Source organism: Protopterus annectens, chromosome 10.part0 (genome assembly GCF_019279795.1).
Source record: "Protopterus annectens isolate FY-2018-M chromosome 10.part0, PAN1.0, whole genome shotgun sequence".
NCBI classification, from domain to species: Eukaryota; Metazoa; Chordata; order Ceratodontiformes; family Protopteridae; genus Protopterus; species Protopterus annectens.
The window spans coordinates 972464386-972488833 of NC_056744.1; the positions used below are offsets into that span (position 1 = coordinate 972464386).

At 44.3% G+C, this 24448-nt stretch overlaps 1 protein-coding gene across 1 annotated transcript in view; it reads left to right on the forward strand.

The window, feature by feature from the left end:
• Positions 1-24448, forward strand: part of XPR1 (xenotropic and polytropic retrovirus receptor 1) — a 2667923-nt gene that overhangs the window by 2032516 nt on the left and 610959 nt on the right. Inside the window, 1 exon segment of the mRNA XM_044085740.1 lies at positions 13606-13636. Coding sequence (XP_043941675.1) covers positions 13606-13636 — 31 coding nt within the window.

Genomic DNA, 24448 nt, shown 5'->3' on the forward strand with positions numbered 1-24448 from the left:
GAGAAAATTGGAATTTTGTAACAAAAGATCAATAGGTCTTAAAAATCTTTGCTAAAGGGTACAAATTCAATTTCCAAGAACTACCACCTCCAAGAGGGTACCCAGACCTACTTCCAAAGCAGTGGGCAGAAGCACTAAAACAAGTGCAAATCCTAATATCTCTAGGGGCAGTAGAACCTGTACCTCCAGAACAAGTTGCAAAAGAATTCTACTCCAGACTGTTCTTTGTTCCCAGGAAACAGGGGACTTGGCATCCCATCCTAGAACTATCCTTTCTCAATACCTTCCTGGTAATCCCAAAATTCAAAATGCTTACCTTACAACAGCTTCTACCAGTGCTGCCAAACAAAGCCTGGATGGTCCCCTTAGACCTAAAGGATGCTTACCTGCACATCCCAAAAAGGGAATCATGCAGAAAATTCCTGCGCTTCAGAGCAGGATCACTACACTTTCAGTTCTCTGCTTTGCCCTTTAGCTTATCTACTGCACCCAGGATATTCACCAAATGTCTAGCTCTTGCCATTGCCTTTTGGAGGCAAAACAATGTGCAGAATTCACCCTTACCCGGACGACTGTCTCATCCAGACAGACTGCAAGGAGCTGCTCCTGCAGCACCTCTTATTTGTAAAAACTCTACTCACCTCTCTGGAGTTCACTATCAACGAAAGGAAATAAAAACAGACACCTACCAGGACAATCATATTTCTGAGAGCCTTACTGTACACAGAACAGCAAATGGCCTTTCTGTCCCCAGAAAAACAAAATTTCCTACCAAAATGCTTCACTACTCTGGGCTCCCAAACTCAGCTTTCTGCCAGGAAGTTCCTGCAAGCTCTAGGGTACATGGCCTCATGCATCCTCCTGGTACCTCTGGCCAAACTACACATGAGGAAAATTCAGTGGTACCTAAAGAACCTATGGTGTCAACACTCACAACCTCTGGACAGCTCCCTGGCTGTGATCCCTTGCATAACATCCGAGTTCCTCTGGTGGCCCAGGCCTGTGCTCTGAACAAGGGACTTCCATTCACCCTCCGTCCATCAGACCAGACCATAACTACATATGCTTCGGACATAGCCTGGGGCACCCACCTAGAAGGCAGATTCACCCAAGGTCTCTGGGACGCACAAATACTACCCTTGCACATTAACCAAAAGGAAATGGTAGAAGCACAAAATGCTCTGGCATACTTCAAACCCTACCTCAAACCAGGGGTTCTTCTCATAAAGACAGACAACACCACAGTCATGTGGTACATCAACAAACAGGGATGGACTCAATCTTACTCCCTGTCCAGACTAGCCATGAACCTGTGGCTAGCAGCCTCATGCATGGGACTGCATCTTATAGCCCAATACCTACCGGGCATCAACAACAGCTTGGCAGACTACCTAAGCAGAAACCTGCTGGACCCACACGAATGGCAAATCCACAGACATTTTTCCGCAAATTACCCACACATGGGGGACCTCACAGGTGGACCTCTTTGCCTCTCATTTAAATCACCAAGTACAGAAATTCTGCACCAGGGAGTACCATCACCTGTCCTGGAGGGTCGATGCCCTTACCCTCCCTTGGAATACCCTCTGTGTATGCATTCCCACCTCTACCTCTCATTCCAAAAGTACTAATCAAGATAACGTAGAAAAAAAACAAGAACAATACTCATTGCCCCAGATAGCATTGGTACCCACTGCTGTGCAGCCTATCTCACCAGCCCCCCTGGCAGCTACCTCTGATGCCTTACCTGCTATCCCTGGGGGGGGGGGGCGGCAATGCTGCACCCAGAACTTCAGGCACTCAAGCTCTCAGCATGGCTTATTCTACCAAAACCAACAAGGAATCTGTGCTAAGCAAGCAAGTCCTTGACATCATCACAGAAGCTAGAAGGCCCAGCACAAGAAAATCTTACGCTGGAAAATGGAAAAGATTCTGCTCCTAGAGCCAGTCCAGGGGGGTAGACATATGTCTGCCCTCCATTCCCCTTATTCTAGATTATCTAGCTGAGCTTCTTAATAAGGGTTTCTCCTTCTCCTCCATAAAGATCTATGCCTCAGCCATCTCGGCACACTTTGATACAGAACAGCCATTGTTCTCCCACCCTCTTATCAAACAGTTCCTTAGAGGAGCCTCTAATATCAGACCTCCCAGAATACAGCCCACCCCAGCCTGGGACCTGAACTGTGTTTTAGAAAAGCTTACTCTGCCTCCCTTCAAGCCTGCAGCATCCTCAGAACTAAAGTACCTCTTTTGGAAGACTGCCTTTCTCCTGGCTATTACTTCAGCCAGGAGAGTGTCAGAACTTCAAGCCTTAATGGCCATTGAGCCATTTATCATCTTCCATGCAGACAGGGTCTCCTTGAGAACCAATCCCTCCTTCATGCCAAAGGTGGTTTCGGATGTTACCCTCAACCAGACCATCCACCTGCCCACCTTCTTCCCTAACCCACAGAACAAGGGGGAAAGGATACTGCATTCTTTGGATGTGCACAGGCAACTCAGATTTTATCTGGATCGTACAAAGACATTCAGGAAAACTGACCAGCTCTTGGTCAGCTTTAAAACAGGGGCACAGGGGAAACTAATATCCACAGACCATTTCCAAATGGATAGCACACTACATCCAATTTTGCTACTCATTGCATGGAAAACCACTCCCTACAACCATCAGAACCCATTCCACTAGGGCAACCTCTACTTTCACAGCATCCTTAAAGGGATACCCACCAAGGACATCCTGGAAGCTGCCACATGGACTTCAGTCCGCACATTCACCAAACATTACCATCTGAACCTATTCTCAAAAGCTAGGGCTGGGTTTGCTTCTGCAATTCTGCAGGGCATGCTCACCCAGTCTTAAGTTTGTATTAACCTTCCACCCTTCTCCTCAGCTTTGGGAATCTTCCCAATGGTTAGGACTGCAGCAGTGAAACACAAAGAACATAGTACAGTTGTGTACACTCACCCTAAATGTAGATGTTCGAGTGTGTTCACTGCTGCAGTCATGCTTTCCCTCCTTCCTTCCCCCTGATATCTGCTTTCCTTAGAGAGAGAGAGACATATTTTTACGGGGGTCTCTGACCCCAGGGCTACTAATAATTATTAAAATTTTACTCCCTGGTTGGTTAAGGCAAGGAAAAACTGAGGTAATGGAGTCGCCTGCTCTCCTTTATAGCTTGGATGACCTGACGTCAGCCAGCAAGTGAAAGCAGCTGACGCACAAAACCTTGACTCTGGTATTCGGACTGACTGAGGGCTACCACAGCATGTATATCCCAATGGTTAGAACTGCAGCAGTGAACACACTCGAACATCTATATTTATGGTGAGTGTACACAACTGTACTTTCTTTAGATATGTATGGTGGGGGGGTTTGGGAGAGGGTTTGTTTTAAGTTAGGAGGGGATAAGGGAGTGAAATTTTCATCAAACCTATCTACTAGCAGGTTCACTATCTCTGTGGGATCAGTGTGTGATACCATTGACCAGCAGTTCTGCACATGCTTAGGTCCTATCCTTTAGGTTCTGTACATAGTTGCAAAAGGCCTTATGATTATCCTTGGCAGTACTTGCTAGGTTTCTCTCAAAGGAACCTGAGGATTTGACAAGTTGTTTTATTTGCCTTTTAAGGCTGAGGAGAGGGTGCTTTTCCATTGTTGAGTCCTTGTCTTTGTTTTCTTGGACAGCAACTTTTAGCATTTCTTGCAGAGTTTGTTGATGCTGGAAGTCCGCCATGGCAACTTGATTTTACTTGGGGCTCTGGCTTTTATTCTGTCTGGTACAGCTGAGTTTATACACTTAAGCAAGTTGATTGTACAGGCCATTAGTTTAAGCTTTGTTGCAGTTACCACTTTCAGCCTGGGGTGGGGCTTGGAATGCAGTTATACCTTCACCTAGGAGGGTATAGTTTGCCTTGATGAAACTTTTCAGTCTGATTTCACCCTTTGTGAGTTCTGGTGTTAGTATGAAGATGACTGATTTGTGGTCAGTTTGAACTAATGAAAGTCCAACAGTGCACCTGTTTGACATGTGAGGACAATATCTAGAATGTTTGTTCCTCTTGTCAGGGTATGGACAATTGCTCCCGGGTATTTGAATTCACAAAGTCAAGGAACTTTTGTGGTAGAGAGTTTGGGCTAGAGTAGGTTTCCCACTTGATGATGGTGTAATTGATATCCCCCATAACCAGTGTGCTTGGTAAAATTTGGATTGTTTTCAGTTTGGTTAAGTAGGCTTTGTGGGTGTCACGACCCATGGGAGGGATCTGTAACTGGCTAGGACTTGAATGAGGATCTTTCCCATCATAACCTGGACCTGGAGTAACTCCATGGAGTTGTCCAGTCTAACCAGATGTGAGGTGAAGTTATCTTTAATGTAGATTGATACACCACCTCCTCTGTTTTCACATGTTCATTTTGCAGTCTAAAGGTGTGGAAAGCAAAATAACCTTGCATGGCTGGGATACTCTCTGAGGTCATAAACCAGGATGTTCTTCGTGTTTCACTGTTGCAGTCATTACATTTGGGTTATCTGCTTGCAGTAGCCCTCAGTCAACCTGATTATCAAAGTATTGGGTCCTGTATCAGTTGCTGTCCCTTCTTCCATGATGTCAGGTCATCAGGGGTATAAAACATGCAGCCGACGCTATTACATCAGTCTTTCTTGCCGTGCGGTGCCTGAAGCAGAAGCAGTTGCAAGTGCCGGCCAGCCGACTCCTGAAATTTTCATTTTCAAGTTTCAGAACAGAAGTCTTCAACTAAAGCTAAGTACCCCCACTGGGGAAACTTTTTCTTGCTCCTTACCAATGTCAGTTGTTGTGTCTTTCGGCTTATCCCAGTTAGGGGTCGCCACAGCGGAACTCCGGTCCGCTAATGTTTGGTAGTGGATTTTTACATGCAGAGTTACCAGCCCTGACGCACAACCTTCAATGAAGGCACACTCATTCAATCATGCCTCCACACAGAAGATGCTCTAGCTGAGAATCAAATGGGACAACGTCTTGCTGTGAGGCGACAACGCTACTGCAGCACCACTACCACGGGTTCCTTACCTAAAAGTTAATAATTGCATTACTTGTGGAAAGCAAATACCTCACAAAGATTTTCATTCGTACTGTATTCCTTGCCTAGGCCCTGACCACAGCATGCCTTACTGTCGGTTTTGTGCTTTATTTTAACAGTGCACTATCCGTCGTCGGTATATTTTAGTTTCTAAATATTTCGATTCTTGGTTTAATTATCCAGCAATGTCGTCGGTTAGCATTCCGACTACCGGGATTCCGAAAAAACGCAAAGATAAAGACAGAGACAGGTCACCAAGGTCCAAAGCTGCTGACGACACTTTTCCTAAGCCAGTCGCCAGTACTCAGTGAGGTGCTTTCGCAGCCCCTGATACCCACTACTTCTGACTCGTAGGCCTCTACTGAGACCCATTCGGAGTCCGGATCAACTGTAGAACCTGTGGATGTCTCTACCTTGGATGGCTCCGGAGCCGCTGTGCATGCACCGGCTTCTGAGGGTGTATTCAGGCCTACAGACTTGCATATTAAACTGACGCCTCCTCCTTCATTTAGGCCAAAATCTCAAACCATGCCTAAGAAACCGACACCCAGGCCGCATGCTCAGGACTCTATACCTAAAAACAAATGATAAGAATGGCTGAAGATTTTATTACTCTAATCAGAGGATGCCAACCTCTCCCCCTTCTAAGAGACCTAGGACTGAAGTTATATATGAATCTTCTGATCAGGATTCTGATTTTTCTGATTCTTCTGATGATCTGGATTTGCCTTTATCTACTTATGAGGATTCTGATGCAGAGGACTCTATTCCCTCTGCTTCCCCTCCAGAGGATTTTTCTTTTGGTGAACCCTTACATACTCTACGGGAGCATTTCCACTGGGAAAGCCAGGATTTTTCTGATTCAAAAAAGAGGCTTAGGGATTTCTTACTCCTGCCTCAGCATAGGCCTTTAGCTATAGCTCCTGTACTAGACATTGTTGATGATGCTTTCTCAGAATCTAGTTTGGCCCCTGATTCTTTGCCTCCTGCTCCCAGAAAGCCTGACAGATATTACAGGGTTCCTGATTCTCACAAGTTCCTTTTCAAAAATCCTATTGCAGATCCAGAGACTATTTCTCAGGGACCCAAAGGCATTAAGACTTCTACTGCAAAAAATCCTACCGCCTCAGAGAGAGACTCCAGGGCGATGGATAGATGGAGTAAGAAAGTTTACACTTCTGCAGCCTTGGCCATTAGGGCTTTAAACTGCCAGTTTCATATGTTAAAGTATCCACAACATGTTATTGGATTGCTTAAACAGAAAATGATGTTGATTCCTGACTGTGCTGAAGATAAAGAATTACAGGATTTAATGCATTCTGCTGAGCAGGTTGGAAAACATACTTTGCAATGTGGATTTGATTCATTAGAGGCCTCTTGCAGGGCTGCTGTTACTGGGTCTGTGCTCAGAAGGCATGCCTGGCTTAAGGAGCAATCTTTGCCTGATCATGTTAAGGCTAAATTGTTGGATGCTCCCTTAAGCCAGAACTGCCTGTTTGGCAACAAGGCTGAGGAAGTTCTTAAAAAGATGGAAGAGAAAGCTAAATCTATGCAGACTGTTAAAGATTTCTTACAGGTTCAGCCTCCTAGATTTAGTAGGCACTGTCCGTCTAAAAAATGGTCCTTTCCAGCCCCCTCCAGGTCTTCTCAAGCCAAACCCAGACACAGTAGAAACCCCAGGTTTCACACACAAGACTAGGCAGTGGGGGGTTTCCACACCCAAACCTGGGCGCTGCAAGACTCCCCCCTATGGAAAACTGTCTCAATGACTTGCTTTTAAGACTTCCAAGCACTTCCCAACTGAATGCTCCTTCAGGCGGAAAAATTGGTCTACAGGCCAAAAACTGGAAACTCGTTACCCAGGATAAATGAGTTTTAAATACAGTGTCCCAAGAATACATATTTCATTTCCACACGTAAGCAACACCAAGCGGGTGGCCAGATCTACCCCCAAATCAGTGGGCAGAGGCCCAAAATCAGGTACTCACTGTCTTAAACATGGGGGCTATTAATTTTGTACCAGAAGAGGAAAAGGGACAAGGTTTCTATTCGAGACTTTTCCTGGTACCAAGTAAATTCAATACATGGTGTCCTATCCTGGACCTTTCTATTCTAAACACCTTTCTGGTAATTCCAAAATTCAAAATGCTGACTCTTCATCAGTTGCTTCGTATGCTAGGCAAGGATGCATGGTTGGCAACACTGGACTTAAAAGAAACATACCTGCACATCCCTATCAGGGAGTCTTGCAGAAGATACCTACGATTCAAAGCAGGCTACATGCACTACCAGTTCTCTGCACTGTCCTTTGGCTTATCTACTGCGCCCAGGGTATTCACAAAGTGCCTAGTTCCAGTCATTGCATTTTGCAGACAAAGAAATATTCAACTATACCCATACCTGGACGATTGTCTATTTCAGGCAGAAAGCAAAGGCATTCTCTTCAATTATATGGCCTTTGTTCAAAGGATACTGACTTGTCTGGGGTTCACCATAAACGAAAAGAAATCCCACCTGGTACCCTGTCAACAAATTATATTCCTGGGAGCAAGCTTGAATACAACTTCCCAGATGGCTTTCCTCATACCAGAGAAATGGATACATTTGACAACTTACTTCAAATAAGTGGCCATAAAAACCCAGCTATCTGCAAATCAAATACTGCAAGCCTTGGGGTTCATGGCCTCCTGCATTCTTCTCATTCCATATGCAAGGCTACATATGAGGAAACTACAATGGTGTCTCAAAAGCCTATGATGTCAACATTGACAGGGCCTGGAAGCAAGGATTCCTGTCATACCTTGCTTACGCCTAGAGTTCCTTTGGTGGGAAGAGGCATGCCACCAAAACAGAAGACTACCATTCACATTACCCCCTGCCAAACAAATCTTAACAACAGACGCATCAGACTATGCAGGGGGGCTCACCTGGCAGGAAACTGCATTCAGGGCAAATGGAACCCAAATCAAATGCACCTGCACATAAATCAAAAGGAAATGTTAGCTGTACAGAATGCTCTGACAGCCTTCAAGGACCACATTCTTCCAGGACAACTAATGGTAAAGACGGACAACACCACTGTCATGTGGTACATAAACAAACAGGGGGGTACACATTCTTACCCCCTCTGCAGACTAGCCATGGCATTGTGGAACACAGCCTTGAGCTACCAAGTGAATCTACAAGCTCAGTTCCTGCCAGGAAAACTAAGTACACTGGCAGACAGACTAAGCAGAAACCTCATGGACCCACACAAGTGGAAACTGGACCCAAGGATTTTCAACATGTTGACAAGCATATGGGGGAGCCCAGATATAGACCTGTTTGCCTCCCCCCAGAACCATCAACTGGACAAATTTTGCACAAGGATTCCCCACAAGCAAGCTTGGAAAGTGGATGCTCTATCCTTCAGCTGGAAAAACCTATCAGTTTATGCCTTTCCTCCTCTGCCTCTGCTCTCCAAGGTACTACTAAAGATCAAACAGGACAAGCCAAGGACGATTTTAATTGCACCAGACTGGCCTCGCCAACACTGGTACCCACTCTTGCGCAGTGCGTCACGCTTGGCTCCATGGCACCTGCCTCAGACTCCTTCCATGTTGTCTCAGCAGGAGAACAAGATTCTGCACCCTCAACTGCAAACCCTGAACCTAGCAGCCTGGCTAATTACCTAATCTCTTCTGTACCATCCCTCAGTAAATCAGTGATGGATGTCATTTTAGAGGCAAAGACGCCTAGTACTAGAAAATCTTAGGCTGCAAAATGGAAAGGATTCTGTGCTTGGAATCAGTCTCAAGGAATGAACGTAGCAGTGCCCAGTTTACCTCAGATTCTACAGATGCTTCATAAGAGCTTGTCTTTTTCCTCCATCAAAATTCATGCCTCAGTCATTTCATCTCATTATAGCACAGAGCCTCCCCTCTTCTTTCACCCACTGCTCAAGCAGATGTTCTTCATCTCACATTGCTGCAGTCCTTACACTTGGGTAGTCCGCTGTCCTCGGTCGGCCCGAATATCAAAGTATAAGGCTGCCGGTCAAGGCGCATAAGACTGACATCAGGACGTCAGGGTACAAATGCGCATGACCGACGTCATATCCTCAGTCTTTTTTGCCGCATGGTCCGATGCAGAAGCAGCGTTGCAAGTGCCGTTCGGCGTTCTGAAATTTTTCGAATTCGGAGTTTCAGACCGAGTCAAAGTTGGCTAAGTACCCGTTGGGGAATATTTTAGTTTTTCTTGCCTCAGTGGTTTACCGGATGTCAGAAAAAGTGAATAACTGTATTTCTTGTGGGAAACAGATACCGCATAGAGATTATCATACTTTGTGTATTCCTTGTTTGGGGCCTGAGCACGACGTTGTTGGGTGTCGCTTTGTGCTAGGTTTAATAAGCACACTATTAGCGAAGGTTAGATTGTGCCAGGTTGGTCTTCGGAAGCGGTGCAATTATAATATGCCGCCGGATGCTCCGGCCCGCTTCTTCAAGAAGCGCAAAGACAAAGCAGCTAAGCCCAGGCAAGAAGAGTCCGTGCGGACGCCGGTTCTTGAGGTGTCGGTGGAACCGGGGTTCCGCCGGAGGTTTCTCTGGAGTCCCAGGGGGAGACTTTGTTATTGCAGGATGTGGCCTCTCAGGAGGCAGGTCAGGCTGAAGGGGCTTTTCAGGTTACTGTACTCCCCTCCCTTCCTAGGGCGGTTAGGCCCTCTCCTTCTGTTTCCAAGGCTTCTCCCAGAGGCAGGCCAGGTTTAGCTTCTGTTGGTGTCACTCCTAGTTCATCAGGATCTGTGCCCAAGAAGCACATGCTTAAAATGGCAGAAGATTTAATTACTTTAATTAGAGGTTCTTTGCCCCCTCCTGATAAGAGGCCTAGGGTGGAACCAGAGTTGGGGAGTTTTGAGCAGGCTTCGGATGTTTCAGAGTCTTGCTGAAGACTTGCAGGAGTATTCTCCTTATTCTGATTCTGATGTGGATGATTCTACTCCTTCTGCTTCTCCTCCAGAGGATTTTTCTTTTTCAGAGACTCTTCATTCCATGAGGGAACATTTTAAGTGGGAAGGTCAGGACTTCTCTGATTCCAGGAAAAGGCTTAGGAATTTTTGTTTTACCCCAACATAGGCCTTTGGCTATACCTCCTGTTCTGGATGTTGTGGAAGATGTGTTTGCAGAGGCTGCTCTTAATCCTGATTCTTTGCCTCCTGCTCCTGTTAAACCGGATAGGTATTACAGGGTGCCTGAAGCTCATAAATATTTTTAAGAGTCCTAGGGTGGACCCAGAAACTGTTAGTCAAGGGCCTAAGGGTGTCAAGGCTTCTGTTGTAAAAATCCGGTTCCTCCAGATAAAGAGGCCAGGGCTTTGGATAGATGGGGAAAGAAAGTCTATACTTCTTCCACCTTAGCTATGAGGGCTTTGAATTGCCAGTTTCAAGATGTTGAAATACCAAAACTATCTACTTTCTCAATTGAAGTCTAAGGTAGATGCTCTGGCGGAAGGTATTGAGTGTAAGGAATTACAGGATTTGGTACATGTTTCTGAACAGGTGGGTAAGCATTCTTTGCAATGTGGTTTTGATGCTGTACAGGCCTCGTCTAGGGTGGCTGCCACTGGGTCAGTTCTTCGCAGGCACGCCTGGCTGAGGGATCAGAATTTATCTGACCATGTTAAGACAAGGATTTTAGATGCTCCTTTACAGTCTGATGTGTTGTTTGGTTCACCTGTGGAGGCAGTCTTAAAGAAAATGGAAGACAAGGCTAAGTCTATGCAGACTGTTAAAGATTTTTTGCAGGTTCAGCCTCCAACGTTTAGTAGGAATTGGCCTACCAAGGGGTGGACGTATCCTTCTTATGATTCCCAGTCTAGGGGTAGATCTAGACGTGGTAGGGGCAGAGCTCAGGGCTCTTTCAGGCCTAGAACAGGAGTTCACCTGCACAGTCTTCGGTGAGGGCAGGGGTCAGTCCTTTCGTAAACAGGCCCAATGACCTACCTTTTCAGCTGCCAGAGCCTTCTCGTCTGGCAGCACCTTTGGGAGGAAGGTTGGCACTTTTCAAGGAAAATTGGAGTTTAATTACCCAAGACAGATGGGTATTGGATATCATACACCAAGGTTACAAGTTTTATTTCCATACCTTGCCTCCTTTCAAAGGCATGCCAGACGCTCCTCCTCAACAAAGAATAGAGGCTCACAAACAAATTTCTCTGCTACTTCAAATAGGGGCCATACAGCCGGTCCCTCTGCCAGAAGTGGGCCTAGGATTTTATTCTCGCCTGTTCCTAGTACCAAAGAAGGGGAACACGTGGAGACCAATTTTGGATTTATCTATCCTCAACACTTATCTGGACATTCCCAAGTTCAAAATGTTGACGTTACAACAGCTTTTACCTCTGCTGGGCAAAGATCACTGGATGGTAACTCTGGATCTCAAGGAGGCTTACCTTCATGTTCCTGTCAGACTAAGTTGCAGGAAGTATCTGCTTTCGGGCTGGGACTTCTCATTATCAGTTCTCTCCATTGCCCTTTGGCTTATCTACTGCCCAGAGTGTTCACGAAAGTTCTGGCTCCAGTGATAGCTTTCTTCAGGCTAAAAGGAATACAGATTTATCCTTATTTGGACGATTGCCTGATTCTGGCTCAAGGAAGGGACGAACTTCTTCATCATTTGCAATATGTGATAGCAGTGCTAAGATGCCTGGGGTATTCTGTGAACGAAATAAAGTCCAGTCTAGTACCCTCTCAGGACATGTGCTTTCTGGGTGTAAGACTGAATACAGCATCCCAGATGGCCTTTTTGACCCCGGACAAACAAAAGAATCTTTCCCTTTACTTCCATCAATTGTCTCATCAGTCCAGGCTGACTGCAAGGACAGTCCTTCAAGCCTTGGGGTTCATGGCATCTTGTATTTTGGTGCTTCCCAATGCCAAACTGCATATGAGGAAGCTACAATGGTATCTCAAAAATGTATGGACACAGCACTGCCAGGATATGGACACTGTCATTCAGATAATACCTTGCATTCAAAAGGAATTTTTGTGGTGGGCTCAGGAATGTCACCTAAACAAGGGACTCTCTGTGACCCGACCAGAGGCGAGTCAGATTCTAACGACAGATGCCTCAGACAAAGCTTGGGGAGCTCATCTAAATGGAACGTGGGTACAAGACACGTGGCCTGCCAGACTACAACATCTACATATCAACTTGAAGGAGATGTTAGCAGTCCAATTTGCATTAATAGCTTTCAAGGATTTACTTCTTCCAGGGCAGGTGTTGATTCTAACAGACAACACAACTGTCATGTGGTACATCAACAAGCAAGGGGGAACACATTCTTATCCTCTATGCAGGCAAGCAATGATTTTGTGGGAGACTGCTCTCAGTTTACAGCTAAATCTTCAGGCAAGGTTTCTGCCGGGAGCACAGAACTCCTTAGCAGATGTGTTGAGCAGGCGAATTATGGATCCGATCCTCATGTATTTCAGAAATTGACAGTGTCATGGGGAACTCCAGACATAGATCTGTTCGCTTCTCCACTAAACTACCAGCTGCCAAAGTTTTGCACAAAAAGGTTTCATCCCACAGCCTGGAAAGTGGATGCTCTTTCTTTCAATTGGAGCAATCTTCATGTGTATGCCTTTCCACCTCTGCCTCTCCTCCCAAAGGTGCTCCTAAAGGTCAGACAGGACAAGCCAAAGATGATTTTAATAGCTCCAGATTGGCCTCGACAGCACTGGTACCCTTTACTGAGAAGTCTGGTACAGGAGCCTCCATGGCCTTTGCCTTCGATTCCACACCTGCTGTCTCAGGAGAACAGTCATTTACTCAGTGTCAAACTTCACTCTCTTCACCTAACAGCCTGGCATATTCTGTTTTGAACCCTGGAGGGTCTCAACTTCCACAGCCAGTTTTGAATGTTATTTTGGAAGCCAGAAGGCCTAGTACAAGGAAAGTGTACGCAGATAAATGGAAGAGATTTTTATTTTGGAGTGCAGCAAAGGAATTTGATGTTTCTGAGCCTAATTTAAGTGTGGCTGTTCAATATCTTACTGAGTTACTGGACAAAGGTTTGTCCTTCTCTTCTATTAAGGTTCATGCTGCAGCAATTTCGGCTCACTATGACTGTGACCCACCATTGTTTTCTCATCCTTTGTTCAAGCAATTTCTTAGAGGGGCAAAGAATATAAGACCCCCACGTAGAGCTCCTACTCCTGCTTGGGATCTCAATTTTGTGTTGGAGAAACTCACTCTACAACCTTTTGAGCCTGCAGCTACTGCCGAGTTGAAATATTTATCATGGAAGACTGCTTTTTTGTTGGCCATTACCTCTGCAAGAAGGGTTTCTGAATTACAGGCCCTTATGGCAGTTGAGCCTTTCTTAATTTTCCATAAGGATAGGGTATCTTTATGCCTAAAGTGGTTTCTAGTGTGGCTTTAAACCAAACTATTCATTTGCCTACTTTTTATGCAAATCCCCAAAATAAAGGGGAAAAGATTTTGCACACTTTAGATGTACACAGGCAGTTGCGATATTATTTGAGCAGAACTAAAGGGTTCAGGCAGTCTCAGCAGTTATTTGTTTCTTTTGCTTTGAGTTCTCAGGGCAAGCCTGTGTCAAAACAAACTATTTCTAAGTGGATTGGGTTTTGCATTGCTTTCTGTTATTCCCATCATGGTAAGGAGATTCCAGCTGGGATTAGGCCTCATTCCACTAGGGCTACTGCCACTGACAGCTTTTTAAGGGGTGGCAACTAAAGATATTTTGGAGGCAGCTACTTGGAGTTCAGTGCATACTTTCTCTAAGCATTATCACCTTCCACTTTACTCTAAATCTAGGGCTGGTTTTGCCACTGCTATTTTACAGGGCATTTTGGCAGCTCCTGCTGCTTTATAGTTTTGCCATCCTCCCTTACCTCTGCTTTGGGATTCTACCCAAGTGTAAGGACTGCAGCAATGTGAGATGAATAACAAAGTACAGTTTTGTACCTACCATAAATGTAGATGTTCGAAGATCCACATTGCTGCAGTCCAATTTACCCTCCCTCCTTCCCCTCTGTAGTTAGAGGCGGTTGTGTGGGTTGGGTTGTAAATATTGTGTATATTGTATATATTGTACATATTATTGGTGCAAGGGTGGTTGGTTGGTTGTTTGCTGTCTTTTGGTTTTGACCTTTCTTTTTGGGGTCTTCTGACATCTGGGACAAGAAAAGACTGAGGATATGACGTCGGTCATGCGCATTTGTACCCTGACGTCCTGATGTCAGTCTTATGCGCCTTGACCGACGTCAGCCTTATACTTTGATATTCGGGCCGACCGAGGACAGCGGACTACCCAAGTGTAAGGACTGCAGCAATGTGGATCTTCGAACATCTACATTTATGGTAGGTACAAAACTGTACTTTCCTCAGAGGGGCCAAAAATCTAAGGCTACCCAGGAGAGCTCCAACTCCAGCCTGGGATCTTAACTTTGTCGTGGAGAAACTAACTCTTCCTTCTTTCGTGCCAGCTGCTACTGCAGATTTAAAATGTCTTTCCTGGAAAACAGCTTTCCTTTTGGCAAATCTGAATTACAGGCCCTTATGGCAGTGGAACCTTTCATCATCTTTCATGCGGACAGGGTGTCCCTCAGAACCAATCCCTCCTTCATGCCCAAGGTGGTATCCAGTGTGGCTCTTAATCAGTCCATACATTTGCCTACCTTTTTCCTAACACCCAAAACAAAGGGGAATGGATACTGCACTCTTTAGACAGGTTAGGTTCTACTTGGACGGGACTAAACCTCAAAGGAAATCTGAACAACTACTGGTGGCATTTGCTGCAGGGACAGAGGGGAAAGCTATTTCAAACAAACCATTTCAAAATGCATAGACCACTGCATTCATTTCTGCTATAAGCACTATGGAAAACCTATCCCACAAGGCATCAGACCCCATTCAACCAGGGCTGCATCTACCTCTACAGCCTTTCTCAGGGGCGTCCCTACTAGGGGCATCTTAGAAGCTGCTACTTGGAGTTCTGTACATACTTTCACCAAGCATTATCATTTGCCAATTTTCTCTAAATCCAGGGCTGGTTTTGCCACTGCAGTCTTGCAGGGCCTTATAGCTGGTCCTAATCCTATTTAAATTCCTCCTCCCAACCTTAACTTTGGGAATCTACCCAAATGTAACGACTGCAACAGTGAAACACGAAGAACATAGTACAGTTGTGTACACTTACCATAAATGTAGATGTTCGATTCTATTCACTGTTGCAGTCCTGGTTACCCTCCCTCCAGCCCCCTTTTCTTCCTTTGGCTATACCTCTGCTCTCACTTACTATGCTTTAAAAGCTTTTCGGTGTATTTGCTTTTCTGTTGTAGGTATATCCGTGTATTTATAGATTTAATTGCTTCCCATTAGGGGAGCACCTGATATCTGAGGCAAGAAAAACTGATGGCGTCTGCTGCATGTTTTATACCCCTGATGACCTGACGTCATGGAAGAAGGGACAGCAACCGACGCAGGACCAAAGACTTTGTTATTAGGCCGACTGAGGGCTACTGCAAGCAGATAACCCAAATGTAATGACTGCAACAGTGAATACACTCTAACATCTACATTTATGGTTAAGTGTACACAACTGTACTTTTCTGTGACTGCACAGACATCTACATCTTCTAGTGATAGAAATGCTTCCAGTGTGTGCAGTTTTTGGTTTAAGCTCCTAGCATTTAGCGGCATGATTGGTTAATTTCATGTCGGTAATGTTGTTTTTGAGACCTTGCCTAAAAAAAGACACAATGATGGAGGCAAAAGCCTTTGTCAGCAGCCAGAAACCTAGAGGTGCTATGCTCAAACTGTCTCTGGCAAAGTAGCGAGGTTTGCTGACCATGGCTTCCCAGGCAGACAGAAACTGGATCCCCTTGGAATGACACCAAAAACTGAGCCAGTTGTTGAAATCAATCACTTTTTGTTAATACTGTGGCATCATTCTAGGTGAGGGTGGTATGCTGCTCAAGGTTAGAGACATGCCTGCCTGGGATCCATACTCATAGATCTCGACCACGACTCTGTTCATATAGTCCAGAGAGGTACATCTCAGGTTCTTCACACATTCACACCAACATGAACTGTGACAGAGTCTTAACATTACTTGTTGCTGAGAGACCTGAGTGCATGCATGATTTGGCGAATCCTGGCACCGGACAGACTGCTGAGAGTGACTTTCTTCTAGTCCAGCCTGATGAATGGGACATCTTTGTGTCTCACTGTTGAGTCTCCAATGACAAGCAAACTTGTTCTTTTGAGTGTTATGCCTTGCTGGCTTGGTGGGTGAGACACAGTGGTGTTGGTATGTATCATGGGTGCTGTGGAAACTGTGTTAGCTGTAGCAGACTTGTGTTTTGGAGGTCTCTGGTGTTTAAGAACAACTTGCTGGGTTCTCAAAGGCAAGCCAGAGTAACAGAGATTTAAAAAACAGAGAGGTTTTGAGTATAGGAGGGTTTTTTCCCTAAGATCGTGAGCATTTTATATGAAAATTACAGTATATATATAAATGTAATTATCTACTCAAACGTGCACATGAGTGCTTAAGAATACTTTAATAAGCTAGTGAAAGAGGAGGTATAGGTAGTACAATTACAGAAAAAGTCCTTCCTGGAGAAAGGGGGATGTATAAAATAGATATGTACAAAATAACAGTATATTGCAAGTATATGTTTTTATACATTCACATAGATTTGCATAGGGATAAGTATATGTAGTAGTAGTAGTAGTAGTAGAATTAATACTAATGATAAGCATTAGAAGGGGTACAGCTCATGTATGTCCAAGCAAGTAAAAAATAAAAGAATGTAAGTAATAAGAAGTGTAGTAAGTTGAGGAGGGGTGAAATAATGACATTGAAGTATTAGTTAAGTGGAAGGCGGACCTTACTGATGGATGGTCTTCAGTCATTCTAGGCACTGCAGATGCAATTGCTAAAGGAATGCCGATATTTTAAAATTGATTTTGAGTCAGCAGCCATGGGAGAGCAAGTTTTAGCATCAGTTTCAGGCAGTCATTAATGCCAAAGGGAAAGGGTTGTGTGCCAAACAATGGGATAGGTAGAGGGGCAACCAACCTACACCATCCAGCAAACAGACAGTGACTCTGAAGATGATCAGAGAGAGAAAAATTCAACAAGAGAATTGACAGCAGAGATATTGCGGCAAAGTAACAAGAAAGAAGGGAATGAAAGAGCAGTCAACAACCAGCAGACATGGAATAAGGTAAACAACAAAGAGAGAAAGAAGTGCAATGTTTTGTACATTGGTTTAAAAAAAAAAGTGGAGTTGCTTTGAAAAAGGGGGGGGGCATTATCTGAAATGTTTTAAAATTAAGCGAAGTGGCAGAAAGAGACAAGCAAGTAATCAAAATGGGGGGCAGGAGGAAAGGAAGCTGGGGGTTAAGGGTGACTGGTTTTTGGGTTGTGTGCTAGGGTAGAGGAGAACAAATGCAGAGGCCAGTGGGATGAAAGACTTCATTCTAGATGCACAAGGAACAAGTAGAAAAGGCTAGCTGAGCACTGGATAGGGAGTCAATATATGTTGAGTGTAAGAACAGACTAGATGAACACATAACCTGCAGAGAGAATGCTCAAGGACAAGTCTGGAAAGAGGTGAGCAGTCAGGCTAAAGTGATATTGTGGCAGTCTTGAAAAAGATCGCAAACTTGTTTGGACAGGCAAAACGTGGCAAGGCATTATTCCCAGGTAAAAGGGAACAGACCAAGCCAAGCAGAAGAAAGTTTTGCTCCCCTAACATAACAGAATCACCATAGTAATTAACTGTTAGGCTTCCACGTAACTGAAATAGTTAAGCAACGAGTAGCCAGTCTGGAATTTATAGATGTGTTTTAACTATTAAAACAGAAAATATGAGACAGAGAGGGATAAAGAGAACAATACGGGGTAGTCAGTGGAGCCAGGAGGAGGAAATCATTTGTAAAAAGAATCTGGGAGAACTGGGCAATTGAATTTTCTGTATATGCTGAAGTATTTGGGTGGAAGAAGCTCACAAAAAGGTATAAGCTTGTGCTGATATTTCCATAAGGTATACACAATGACATTTAAATATGGGGAGAACAAAAGACTAAAGTATGAAGAGGCTTATAGGGATATGTGACAAGCTTAACAGGAGACAACTAAAATTCTCAGCACAGGCGGAAAAACTTAGAAGATACGTAGACAAATAGAAAGGAAAAGTACAAAATAAGCAATTTATTGATGGCCCAAAAAAGTTTTGTAGAGAATTGGGAAATAAGGTAAAAAGAACAAAAAAAAAAAGAAATAAATAAATTTTGGAGAAGTATCTTTGAAGATCCTGTGGAACATAACAAAGATGCTAATTGGATAGAAGAAGTAAAACAAAGCATAATTTGTTTAAAGGTACAGGATATGAAAAGGGATTAAGTAACAACCAGAGAGATTGAAACAAAGTTAAGAAAAGTTTCTAATTGGAAAACCCCAGGCCCAGATGCAGTACTTAACTTCTGGTTAAAAGTATTAACATCTTTGCATGAAGATTTAGCCATGAGTAAGAATTATTTATATGCGCACCCCAAGCAGACACCAATCTGGCTAACAACAAGAAAAACAATGCTCCTTCTTAAGAGTGAACCTGCAAGCAACCCTAAAAATTATAGACCAATAACTTGCCTTCCGACGATGTATAAACTATACACTGGAATGGATGCCAACAGAGTTTATAGTAATTTAGAAGAAAACTCAGTTATGGCAACAGAACAAAAGGGTAATAAAAGAAAGTCACACGGAACAAAGGATCATTTGTTGTTAAATAAAGTCCAAGTGGAGAACTGTAAAAAGAGGAAGAATCTAAGTATGGCCTGGATTGACTACAAAAAAGCATTTGATAGTATCTCACATTCATGAGTAAAAGAGTGCTTAAAATGTATAACAGACACCCTACACTAATCAATTACATTACAGTGACCATGAAACAGTGGCAGACCACTTTGCAGTTAAGCCATGATAAAGGGCAACTTATTATTCCAGGGATAAAAATCCAAAGGGGGGTATTCCAGGGGGACTCTGTCACCGCTGCTATTTTGCCTTGCCGTTATTCTATTAAGCTGTCTACTTAACAGCTTAGGTCATGACTATAATTTGGCTCCTAGAAAACAACAAAGTGCAAATTCTTCTCATCTTCTCTTTGCGACGATTTGAAACTGTATAGCTCAATAGATGAGGAACTGAAAACACAACTGCAAGTTGTCAGAACTTTTTCAGATGATATAAGAATGTCATTTGGTCTTGATAAATGTGCAAAAGCAACCTTTAAAGCAGGAAAACTGCAGCACCAAGAAAACATCAGTTTGGGACAAGAATGTAATACAAAAGAACTTGAGCAAGAGGGAGTGTATAAAAATTTGAGAATTGATGAAGGATCAACAATAAAACATGAACAAATGCGAATACAACTTAGGAGTACTTCAGAAGACTTAATTAATCCTGACAACAGTTTTGACATCTAGGAACAAACTCCAAACTGTAAACCAATTTGCTCTTCATGTCCCAACTTACAGTTTTAGAGTGATTGACTGACCCCAAAACGTGCTGGATAAATGAGATAGGAAAACAAGAAGGATGCTTCATGCTCACCAAATGATTTATAAAAATCAGTGAATACCAAGATTATATATTCCCTGTTCTGAAGGGAGGGATGGGCCTCCTTGAAATTGATTATATTTATATATCTGCAATCATGGGACTCCACACATATCTGCTGACCTCACAAGACACAAACGTAGTGAAAGTTTTGAAACATGAGGAGAATAAATCTAAGATGACTTCCCTGCTTAGGTTAGCAGAAGCATATTGGCATCAAGTAGGAATGGAAATCAAACCAAAAGTATATAAAAATCAGGCAGCAACTGAATGTGCCAAAAAACAAAAGAAAGAATATAAGGTGAAGGACCAGATGAGAAGGCAAGAAATGTGGAAAAAGCATAAATATAGTTGCAAGTACAGAAAACTTCTGGAAGAACCTCATGTTTATCAGGCACAAACGTGGAAATGGTTAAGGAGAGGTGAATTTAAATCAAGAGATGAAAGGTTAATATTGGCGGCCCAAGATAGTGGGCTATGTACACGGTTTACAAAGTCCATTGAACATGTAGGAGAAACAGACAAATGTACGCTTTGTAAAACAGAACTGGAAACAGTTGCACACTTTGTTGCTGGTTGCAACATATTAATGGCAGAAGGACTGTATACTGAAAGGCATAATAATGTGGCGAGACTGTTGCAGTGGGGATTGTGCAAACATTATGGTATTTAAGTGGCTGAAAAACACTGGAAATATGAGCCACAAAACATCATAGAAAATGATGAAGTCTACATCACATGGGATCACCCATTACCAACAGTTCAAAATATAGATGCTAGAAAACCAGATGTAGTGGTCCAGAAAAAGAAGACAAAAGTAGCATTGATCATTGAAATCGCCACACCCAATGACTACAGTGTCCTGCGTACAGAGAGAGACAAAGTCATAAAATATCAGGATTTGCAAGCAGAAAAGAGAGCAGTGTGGAAGAAAGATGCCCAGATAGTTCCAGTAGTAGGAGGAGCAACGGGTCTTATAAAAAATAGTCTTCAATCCTATTTAAATACGCTGCTAATGCATGTAACTCCATACGAATTGCAGGAGTCATTACTGAGCACATTGTGAATGCTGCGAAGAGCACTTTTGGCTGACATCAAAGAGTGAAACAATACTAATTTCATGAACTTTAATTGTACTTTGAGTTAGGAATGGGGTCCATTCCCGTCATGGTATTAGAAACCCAAAAGATTTGGAGAAATTAAAAAAAGAGAGAGAGACCATGGTCATGAGTAGATTTGCTGAATCAATATAATAACTGAGACAACCACAATTGATTGTGGCTTCCTGGTGAGGCAGCCATTTTCAGTGTAGTGAAGGAACCAAGGGGACTGGGCTAAAAGAGTACAGGCAAGGAGAAAGGGATAGTGGAATTTTAAATGAAAGACCTGCTCTTATAGAGGTATGCTTTTTAGTTGAAGCTAGAACAGAAGCAGCTGATAAAAGGGATAATTAATAAGGCATATAAAAGTATTGCATGCTAATTATAAGAATCAATTACAGGAGGTTAGAAAAGATTGGGAAGAGAGACTGGAAAGCAATTTGCAAGAAAACAATGGTAAGGCCATATATATAGCTCCCAAGCATGCAACCAAGTCCATAAGGTTTAAGATCTTTTCTTGGAAGCATTTGCGTAGATATTTTTAAAACCCAAGCAGACTTCAAAGAATGTTTTCTCAGGTAGATAGCAAATGTTGGAGGTGTGATGGAGAAGAAAGAGGTAACTGGGAACATATGATCTGATATTGTTAATCCTCATTCATTCCTTACGCATGGGTATCATTTCCGACCTCGGAACTGAGCCGGCCATTTTCCAAGCTCGCGTCAGCTTCAGACTCTCGAGCTAAACTCTTACCCATAATCCCCCTCTCCCTGTTACCCCATATTTTGTTTGCCGCGTTGCCATTTGGTCGTGTCAAGCTGCTTCTCTTGAGCTAAGTATAGTTATTTGTTGTCAAATAGTCATTTATATTAACTTTTCTGTCAGAAAAGTTTCTATTTCATTGTCTCTTACTCTATCGCATCTAGCGACCATATTTTCTTGAGTTTTTCTTCTACTTTTTTACTGCGAGGTATTTCTCCCCTTACATGTAAAAATCAACTACCAATCATTAGCGGACCGGAGTTCCGCTGTGGCAACCCCTAACCGGGAAAAGCCAAAAGACATAACAACAACAACCATCGTTGGTAATCTTCCCCCTTTTTTTCATACCTTCGGGTATTCTTTTGTACCATTGCTGGTACCCTTTTCTACTTTCTACTTTTTTTTTATCATGGCAGATAAAAAAGGTAGTCCGGGGTTTAATCGGTGTTCTGATTGTGGACACAAATTACCTACATCTGATGCATACTCTTTGTGCATTTATTGTTTGGGGGCGTCCCACTTATCTGTTGACCCGCCCTGTACTATCTGTGAAAATTTTTCTAATAGAACTTTGTTAGAAAGGAAAAACAAGTTGTTGCTGAAGGGACTTCTTAAATCTCCCTTTCCAGAGGTTATTTCTGGGTCTCAACCCCTCCTAGAGCCCATAAAAAAATTTTGGATGTTCCTACCAAGGCTAAATCTTTGCCTTCATCCCCGGCTGGGGGCTCCCACCAACCAAAACCTAAAAAGGCTAAAGTTTCTGCTCCGGAGCTCACTCAGTCAGCCCCAGTGCTTTCGGTGCCTAGACCTTCGGCTCCATTAGTGATTTAGGCTCCATCTTCTCCTACAGCCTTCACTATATGGGCACCGAGGGGCTCCTCGGTTCAGACTATTACTACTGTATCAGCACCGACCACTCAGTCGGCACAGACCTTGACCACGTCGACTCCGACATCTTATTCGGAACCGATGCCTTTATTGTCGACTCCAGTTTTGTCGGTTCCGGCTTCGGTACCAACAACCACTTCGGCACCGATCCCTGTGTCAGTGCAGACCGTGACTTCGGCACCGTTGTCTTCTTCGGTGCAGACAACCGTAGTCCAGTCTCTCTCGGCACCATTGTTCTTGGTGTGGACTGGTGAGATGGGCACCGTGTTTGCCTCTTCTGTGGACAGGCCTGTTTCTCCCTCAGTCTCCGTGAGGTCCACTAGAAGCCTCTCCGAACATGATGTGTTGCGCCTTGTGGATCAGGTGCTCTTAGCCAGAGGTATCCCACCCCCCCAGGAACTATCCTTTCTTGGGAGGTGATCACCCATCTCCAAAGACCTCTTCTTATTCTCCTCCTTCATTGCCTTTGAAGTCCTTGGATATAGCACAGTCTTCCCCTTCTGCAGTTCCCTTTACAGATCTCACTAAGGAACCGCAGTTGCCTTCATGGCAGGAAAGTTTTGCTACGACCCTGGATGTCAGTTGTGACACACATAATTTGCTGCTCTACAGCCGTCCGGGAACTCCAGGTCGGCAGGCTGAGCCACTTAGGGGAGGGGTGACACCTGTCCTGGACATTCACTCCTCTTCAGGTGGACCAGCCTTCCAACTGATGGAGAAGGCTTTCGCTGCTGCTGGCGATACTGGATCGTCTTCCCTCCGCCCTCCTCTGGTTCACAAGTCACACAGAGCAGACACCGGGTGCAAGGGCCTCAGGACATATTCCCTTTTCCACTGTCTTCCCCAGCTTCTCCCGCTGAGGAAGACCACCAGAAAAGTCTGTGTAAGAAGAAGCACATGGACTCCACAGAGGAGTCCCTCACTGAAGACACAGATTTTAATGAGGGGGAAGGATCCCCTCGATCACCCTCTGTGGTATCCTTTGGTGATATCCTCAAAATCCTGAAACAGAGAGGTGACTGGCAGTCCTCGAATCTGACCTCTGAGGAATCTGTGTCCCTGCAGGCTTTTCACGCCCGGCCCCCTACCTCCTGGGTTACTCCACCTGCGGATGAACTTGTCAGGCTTATCGTGCAGCGTGCTTGGAAGGCTCCTGACACCATCAAAGCTATTCCCTGGAGGCCAGATAAGATTTTTCCCCCTCCTGCTACGGATCCGCATTGGTCGAAAGGTCTTCCTGTGGATGCTTTGGTGGTGATGACCGCAACAATAAAGGATCTGGCAGAAGAAGAAAGCCAGACTGTCCATCCGCCTAACAAAGAGTCCTGGGCCCTGGACAGGATAGGGAAGCACACCTTTGCATCAGCAACCTTTACTGTCAGGTCCCTGAATTATATGGCACGCTTTACCAGGCTTCAAAGGGATCTGATTTATGAGCTCTCTGAAACCTTGGCTGGTGCCATGTCTGATGAGGTCCATGACAAAGTGGCCTCTCAGCTGGCCACCATTGAGTCAATATGTAACTCCTCTATGCGACTGATATCTCACGCATCAGAAGGAGCAGCTAGAGCAGCGGGTTCAGCTGTGGTCTTGGGACGACACGCCTGGATGCACTTGTGCAATTAAACAGAACCCTTTAAGGCTTCCTTTCTTAATGCTCCCATTGAGGCTTCTTTGTTGTTTGGACCCAAAGTTAAAAGCACACTGGCCAGATGTGAACAGGACGGTAAGACCCTTTCTGCCGTAGATGTCCGTTATTCTTCCCTTCAATGTGCTTTCTCCTGAAACCAAAAGAGTGGGAAGATGTGGTTCAAGAAATCTCAGGGTCCTTTCCGTGACACACAGGTCGAGTTTTCCCCTAGAGGCAGAGGGGGAAACTCGCAGGGAAGATGCTCCTTTCGGGGCAGAGGGGGTCCACGTAACCAGGGTTCCAGGGACTCTTTCCCTGGCCAACCCTACCAGCACTCCTGAAGAGCGGCCCAACTCCTTTCCCCTGGAGGTGGTTGGG